Here is an 8,446-nt window from a genome sequence, read left to right as displayed (position 1 = left end):
ATATTATTGTAGTTAAGTGCCATCGAGTCGGTTCCAGCTCATAGCGATCCTGGATAGGTTTTCTGAGGAGTGGCTGGTGAGCTTGAACCCACCAACTTTGCAGTCTGGCGCAATAACCCACAGCACCACAAAATGGTACTCATTAAAATGTTTGTTTTGTTATTCTTTGAATGATCATCTTTTTTAATGGCATCCTATTTTAGGAGCTCTGATGGCTCAGCTGTTAACTGAAAGGTTAGCAGTTCGAACCCACCAGCCACTCTTCAGGAGAAAGATTTAGTAGTCTGTTTCCATAAAGATTGTTGTTGTTGTTAGGTGCCATCAAGTCGGTACCGACTCATAGCGAGCGACCCTATGCACAACAGAACGAAACACGGCCTGATCCTGGGCCAACCCCACAATTGTTGCCAAGATGAACACCCATCCCAACCCTCGGGGACAGTTGTGCCCTGTCATGTAGGATTGCTCTGAGTTGGAATTGACTTTAGGGTAATGGGTATTGTTGTTGTTTGATTAATACCATAACTTCTTTTCTCTCTGGGAATATTGAGACGTTTCTTTTTTATTTGAAACTTCATTTTGTACAGTCCTTGTTTCCTCCAAATTTATCTTTTTTTGTTTGCTTTCTGTCTTTTCTCTTTATCGGACATCTGGTGATTCCTGTTTGCTTGATTGTTCAGAGTGGCGTTCTAAACCCAAGATTCTTAACCAGTATGCCAAACAGATATGTTGCAGGTGTGTGGAAGTCTTGGTGGGCTCAGCCTTCAGAGCGACTGGGTGGCGTCTGAGCAGGCCGGGCTCCCAGTCTCTCTGGCATACAGCCAGCCTCGTCTGCCTACCCCAGAGGACTGTTACATTTTCTGTATGCAGTGTGACAGGAAACTGTCTCAGAAGTGCTGCTCCACAACATACTGGAAACTTGGGAGTCCAGAGCTTTCTTACTCTTGCTGATTGTAGCCTTGACTGTAGCATGACCAAGCTGGACCATTGTGTTGGAGCAGATTGATGTTAGTTTCTTTTTTTAGGCCTTCAGAAGAGCCTTCCAATTCTATATAGGTCTGACTCCTAGCCCCTTAGGATCAGAGTTGGGCGGGAAGACTGATGGTCTTAGCATTCAGGGTGTAAACATTCACTTATCTCTCTGTTTAGGTATAATGCACCCTCAAATGTACCTCACATCCCCGGACCAGAATCCCTCAGTTTTATATTGTTAAAAGTATTAATCACTACGTACACCCAGAAAGAAGAACCAGGAGTGGAGTGTGTTCTCTGGACGTGGAGTCCCTACACGGTGAAGCGCCTAGATCCAGGGAAAGATTGATGTCAGACACATGAGCATCTCCAAGGACTGTTGGGCCTGCAGAGGCTGAAAGGAGACAAGGAACTATCTCCAAAGTCAGAGCTTTGAATTCAGACTTCTAGCCTCCTCCGAAACCCTGAGAAAATACATTTCTGTTTTTTAAAAGCCATCCCCTTATGGTGTTTTTGTTGTAACAGTACTAGATAACTAAGACACTCTGTTAGCATATTAGAACTAAAGGAGATTCTAGAAGTAATGTTTCTAATCTGTACCTCATATAACTGGAGTCCTGGTGTGGCGCTGTGAGCTAATGTGCTGGACTGCAAAGTCTGTTTGAACCACAAGGTTCAAGCTCGCCAGCTGCTCTTGGAAACCGTACACTGGATCGCTATGAGTCAGAACCAACTCGATGGCACTTAACAACATTTATATAAACGGCAGAATGAGATCCGGAGACCCAAATGATCATTTTTGTTGGTTCTTGGCACCTAAACAGGCCTTTCTACCATGCAACACTTAACCTCTAGTTTTTGACTCTCTCCAAAAAGATATATTGGGTTAATTGGTGTGGTGGAGTGAATTATCTAATGTATCTTCTAGTCATAGGCTGCAACTCCCTCCAAACAATATTTTTGTCCAGCTGTTGTTGTTGTTATGTGCCGTGGAGTTGATTCCGACTCATAGCGACCCTGTACAGGGTCTCCAAGACTGTAAATCTTTGTGGGAGCAGAAAGCCTCCTCTTTTCCCATGGCACAGCAGCTGGTAGTTTCGAACTGCTGACCGTGAGGTTAGCAGTCCAATTTGTAAACACTGTGGCTAAGAGAAGGTGGGAGAAGATACTGATAGGATGACATGATTCACCTGTGGGTATAACAGCATTCGTTGTCATTGTAAAAACTTGAAACTCTAGCTTAGATTTAAAATGAGCCATCTCAGAAGCAGAAGCCGGAGGGAAGAAGTCGGAACTGACTCCACACCATGTCACTATGAGAAGGGCAGTGAACTCTGAAAATGAGCACGTGACATAGCTGTCGGTAGGTGTTTCAAAGCTGAGGAAACACATGTAGCCGCAGACTTGAGCTGAGTGAAATGCAGATCACAAGCACTGTTAGTGGCAAACATTACGTTTGACAGGTTCAACCGTTGTAGAGTGCAGGGTTCACAGATGCGCTTAGAAGTTGCAGATGAGGCTGTTAACTGGTTTTATCTCCTCTGCCAAGCAGGAATAACTCCTAACCTGGGATAAGCCCATCCTAGGGTTGTGTTGTTGTTGGTGGTGATGTGCCGTGGAGTCGGTTCCGACTCATAGCGACCCTGCACAGGGTTTCCGAGGCTGTAAATCTTTACGGGAGCAGAAAGCCCCATCTTTCTCCCGCGGAACAGCTGGTAGTTTTGAACTGCTGACCGTGAGATTAGCAGCCCAATATGTAACCATGATGCTCCCAGAGCTCCTTCCCAGGGATATGTTGTTGTGAGGTGCCATTGAGTCGGTTCCGCCCCTTAGTGACCCTGTCTGTATAAGGTTTCTGAGGAGCTTGAACCACTGACCTTGCAGTTCAAACAGCTTTGCAGTCTGGCGCATTACTCCACAGCGCCACACCAGAACTCTTCCCAGGGATATAGCCAAGAAGAATTCCTCTACGTAGCGCAGTAAGAGTCGCTGGCATGAACAGTCAAAACATTGTGTTCACAATGTCAGAAACCTGTGAACAACCGAGAGGCCTGTGCACAGGGAGGTCAAGTGTTGTGCAATGGAAAGAACAAGGAGCCAGTGCGGTCGCAGCTGAATGAGCGACATTCGGCCACATAATGTTAAATGGAAAACGTTAGCCCCAAGTATATCTAGCCTGAGAGGTGTTTCTGTGCATTGAAATGACAACTTAAAATGCTTCCAAAAGTTCCTGGGAAAGTGGAATTTGAAGATAATGGAATTTTTCCACCAACTTTTTGAAGCCCTTTCCTATAGACAGCTTATAGATGCACTCATGAATCAGAGAGCAAGGGAACGTGAACATAGGACTTAGGATAGTTGTGACCTCTGGTGGGGGTGAGGGGACAGAGGGAAGAGTTGGTGGTGAAAGACCATTTGGTGAGAAGCAAGTTCTGCTCTTTGGTTTGCATGCTAGGTGTGAGGGGTCTGTGTTACCATTATTCAAACTAACTTGACAAAGAACAGGAGAAATTAGCATAACAGGGTGAGAAATCCCGTGAATATGTGGACTTTGGCTTCTTGGTTGCCTCTTTGTTTTGCTTTTTAAGAAGTAGTAGTATTCTAAACAACCTTGGAACAAGTGTCATGTAGTTGACCGCATTTTAAAAAATATATACATCTAAAACTAAAAAAACTAAATATACATAAAAAAACTTTAAAAAATGCCCCTATGTGCCCTACGTTTTCTAGGTGGGAGGTTCATCTGCTGCTAAGTATCATATACTTTAGAGTAATTAGTGCTTTAATATCTATAGCTATTTCTGTTCTTTCATAGAAATTGTACTTTTTTTTTTTTTCCTTTTCTTAGGACAAAGTTAAACTATAATCCTCCAAAAGATGATGGATCCACTTATAAGATTGAACTTGAAGGGATTTCGGTAATGGTTATGAGAGAGATCCTGGATTACATCTTCAGTGGGCAGGTATGATGAAAACTGAAGGAAGGGCGGCCTAAGCAGACGCTTCTCACACTCAGGGGGAGGCTCTCCTTCCATCTATGCTGTGACAGAGTCACACAGTTACTGTCATTGTCATCTGAGGTCACTGTGTGCTTGACTCGTGTCTCCTGCTGCTGTGAGTGGCACCCCAAGTGTGTTGTTGTGGGGCACTGTTGTCAGAAGAGAAGCCAATTCAGTAAGCTCTGTGCTCCTGTAGGGGATAGGAGGGACACATGATGCTCTGCTCACTGCTGTCCTGGTTTTCAGGTCCTGAGGTCAGTCGTGCTCTCTCTCCCACTCCTAGGGGCTCTTGTCTCCAAAGCATGGATATAGCTGCTTCCTGGGACACTGGGGGTGACTTTAGAAACTAAGAGTTTCCTGTAGCTCATTGCCAAGAAACAGATTCACACCTTCACCCCAATGACAGGACACCGTACTATGCCATGCTGCTCTGATGTGGTTTCCTCAGTCATACCAGCATCACCTCCCACCCCATTCTCTCTGCCCCTACGTGCCCACGTGTGTTTAGGGGGAGCCAGTGAGGCCCAGGGAAGAAGGTGATCACAGCTTAGACATCTTTTATTTTCCTTCACCCTGCTCCCCCACCCCATCGTGTGATTAAAAACACAGCATGAAAGTTGTTTTTTGGCAATTTTTTTTTTTTTTTTTAAGTTTTTATTGTGAAAGTTTACAGGGCAGAGCATCAGTTTTACATTCAACAAATCATACACCTTGTTTCATTACAATGACTATAATCCCCTCCATGGTCCATCAGTTCACAGTAGTTCTCTATTTGTTTTAGCTCTTTTTTGTTTTTTTGGTACACTCAGGCATACATAATAATTTAAACCACCAAAGGGCGCCTTCTGCAAACCTGCCTCCTGGCTGCTAGCTCTCAGTCCCTCTCTTTCCATGAATCTGGAGTCCTCAGCTGCTCTCTCTCTCCATTTCCCCATCTCTGGTGTCGCTGCTTCTCGGGATAAGGTCCTGTATTCTGCTTGTGCTCTTCTCCCTTGATGGTCCTAGGATCCTCTACTTCTGAACTATAAGATTTACTACTCCCCCATTTTTGTTACAAAACTTCTACCTTTTTACAATTGTGACAGTCACAATTAGTCACGATAACAGTTACTCACTATTGAATCATAAGAATCTTATCCCCATCTCTTTTTACTAGACCCATCTAGACAAGATGAAAACTATTCAGTGGGAACTCTTATCTTCCACCTCACACTCTTAAACTTAACATCCTCTTGAAACCTAGTAAGCCAGTTACTTCGTGCCTTTATCACCCCCCCCCATTTAAAGTAGCCAATGTCTGAGTTGCCCGTTCCTATCTACCCTGTGTACGGAAGTGATAGCATTGATACTTGATGTGAAGACTCCTTCCCTGTCTGTTGGTATTTTGAGCTACTACTTCCATGAGTATAGGTCAAGTTCATCAAATTGTAGCAATGTACCCTCATTTCCTTTATAAAAAATTTCTTTTTTTTTTTAGTATGAAGGTTCTTATGAAAACTTGTGGGTATGAGTCAGGGTTCGTTTTGTAGCCGGAAGGAAGAGGTCAGTGTGTCTCACCTTGGGTTCTGTGGGAATGTGTGTTCTTCATTCTTTCTGTGATCCTGTGCCCTCCTTTATCCTTTCACCATTGTGCTTTCTTTTATCTTCCCTCTGAGTGAGGCCTGTTTCTGTTACATAGTTTCTAAGTGTTTGAAGTGCCTGTGTAGTCCTTCCTTCTTCTGAGTATTTCTATCTGTCCAGAACCAGATTTGCTGACTGTCGACCTGTTAGGAGTTTTTTGGTGTCATTTCACAGGACTATCCCCTTCTCTTTTCTCTAAGGGCTAGGTGGTAGGTATGTTCGTGTCAGGACAGAGACATCCCTTAAAATTAGATAAAGCATCACAAAGCCGGACTTTGGACCAACCACTTCTCTAACTTCAGAATCAAGCAGGAGTTGTTAATAAAAGCAGCAACTGTAAGCCAGTAAAAGTACGTGAGGACTTCACAAAATTTGTGGAAAAGCGGAATTAAAAGATAACAGAATTTGTTCACGAGCTTTTTGAAGTTCCTTTGTATATTCCCATTCAGGCTTAGATTTTGAAAGTTAAAGCCTTAATTACAAACTGGGATCTGTCTTTTGTTCCCAGATTTTAAACTACAATTGCATTATAAATTATAATAATCTCCAGATCTGGTAGTTTGGTTTTATTGAGATACAATTTTCCCACATGCTTAGGGAAGCTATGAGTCGGAACTAACTCGCTGGTACTTAACAACAACAACAACATATTTGAATAATCTACAGCTATTTGTCCTCTGATGTCTCAATTTAGCACATCACATAAATGGGCAATTTCCCCTCCTTTGCGACTTACTCGGTGTACTTCTTTCTGCAGTTTGTTGCCCAGTTTCTGAGGTGACTGCCAGTCATATTTGATTTGTACCTGTGATAACAATGCCTCTTGGCTCTGCTCCACCGTGCAGGCTCGTGTCTCCATTCGTGAATGTACATGGAGTACCCTGCCCGCTCATTCTTTGGGAGAGTTCAGACCCTTTGGGGTTGTGGGAATATTTCATGGGTCCATTACCTTCCTGATGGTTGGAAAAACCGTCTAGTTGGTAGAAGAACCATCAATCAGAAACTTGCCCCTGTTGCAGTGTTTTGAATGAGGATTCTCCTCCTCGGAGCTCACATTCTGTTCGCTGTACCGCTTGCTGTCTTGCTGAGGTAGAAGAGTGAACTCGGGATATCTGGAGGCAAGATAGCCCTCAGTTCTGGTGCTCGTATTTTAAAAAGACGTTTTCCATTTACCACAGAGTTTAGGGCATTCTGTTACCCAAGCATTTCAGTTCTGGACAGTTTTTCCCATGGGAGTGAGCATCATGGGCCGTCCTTTGAGTTGGCCTGTGGTAGGTAACCCTGATGCAGCATGGGGAGAGCTGGGATGGCTGACCAAGTCCATACTGTTTACTGTGTTTGAAGGTGCCTTGGTACCCTCAGCGTCTTCTTGAAAAAGCATACTCGGTTGAACTATCTGAAATTGACATTATTCCCTCTTCATTGGCCTCTCAAAATGAAAACTTTTTGTGGTTAAGCCAGAAGATCACTGGCTTGGGGGTTTTGTTTTTAACGTCATGTAAATTCAAATGTTAATTGTTTCTGATACTCTCACAGATCAGGCTGAATGAAGACACAATCCAAGATGTGGTCCAGGCAGCTGATCTGCTCCTGCTAACAGACCTGAAGACCCTGTGTTGCGAGTTTCTAGAAGGCTGCATCGCTGCCGAGAACTGCATCGGTATCCGTGACTTTGCCCTGCACTACTGCCTGCACCACGTGCATTACCTTGCTACGGAATACCTGGAGACACACTTCCGTGATGTGAGCAGCACCGAAGAGTTCCTAGAACTGAGCCCTCAGAAGCTTAAAGAAGTGGTTTCTCTCGAGAAGTTAAATGTCGGCAATGAAAGATACGTATTTGAAGCAGTAATTCGATGGATAGCACATGACACAGAATTAAGAAAGGTACCTACGCCCTATAAGGTGGTTTAACTCTGTACTTTTTATGATTGATTTTTAACATACATTGCGATGTTTTATCTTTCTGATTCAAATGGACTTTACAAGGTTGTGATCTAAAAGGTGTCCATGAAACTTCTGCCTGTTTTACCATTAACAAGATGGGCTTTCCGACCCACTTAGCTTGTAAAATATCAATGAGCATGTTAATATGTGTAAGGAACATATTATCTTTTACATGCTGTTTTTAATAGGGGAGTGCAGACTGAATTTCAGATGGAGATTGCAGAATTGCTGGATCCACACCCTTATGTTAGCATCTCATTTCCCCACAGCCTTGGGCTAACTCCTACAGGCACTTGGGTGCAGACAGTGGGTCCAAAGGGTGGCAGGTGGAGCCTAGAACTGAGAGTCCTTTGTCCTGAGGTGCTTCCAGGGTGTGGGCTCTCCCCTAAAGTGCTAGGTGCAGTAGGCGGAGAGAACACTGGCTTTGTCAAAGCAGGCCAATTCCAAGGGAGAAGGTTCTAGGAATGATAGCCTGGAAGGGCAGGAAGTTGGAGGGGGTTGCAAAGACTTTAAGGCTAACGTTTATATATGGGGGACTAGCTTCAGAAACTATAGGCGGAGCTGCTGTGTGTTGGAACCAACTCCACTACTCACCACCACCACCACCAGTAGCTACAGTTACTGTTTGGAAACTAGGAACGATGTTAAGCGATCACAAGTAGTTTTCAGAATTTATAATGACGGTATTGGTTTTTCTTGATCCTGTTGGCTTGCCTGGAGTCCTGGTGTGGCACTTTGGGCTAATGCGCTGGTTTGCAAAGTTGTTTGAACCACAAGGTTGATGGTTCAAGCTCACCAGCTGCTCCTTGGAAACCCTATATAGGGTCGCTGTGGGTCGGAAGCAACTCGATAGCACTTAACGACAATGATTGGCCTGCCTTGCCGCGGTTCTCTTCTAGGCTCTGTCA

General features: G+C 44.1%; 1 protein-coding gene across 1 annotated transcript in view; it reads left to right on the top strand.

Moving 5' to 3' along the window:
• The window catches only part of GAN (gigaxonin), a 66,855-nt gene that overhangs the window by 31,335 nt on the left and 27,074 nt on the right, over positions 1-8,446 (top strand). The window contains exons 2-3 of the mRNA XM_006860140.1: positions 3,821-3,935; positions 7,128-7,478. Coding sequence (XP_006860202.1) covers positions 3,821-3,935; positions 7,128-7,478 — 466 coding nt within the window. The remainder of the gene's footprint in view (positions 1-3,820; positions 3,936-7,127; positions 7,479-8,446) is intronic.

Source organism: Chrysochloris asiatica, unplaced genomic scaffold, assembly GCF_000296735.1.
Source record: "Chrysochloris asiatica unplaced genomic scaffold, ChrAsi1.0 scaffold00037, whole genome shotgun sequence".
NCBI classification, from domain to species: Eukaryota; Metazoa; Chordata; class Mammalia; order Afrosoricida; family Chrysochloridae; genus Chrysochloris; species Chrysochloris asiatica.
This window is presented reverse-complemented; position numbering and strand designations above follow the sequence as displayed.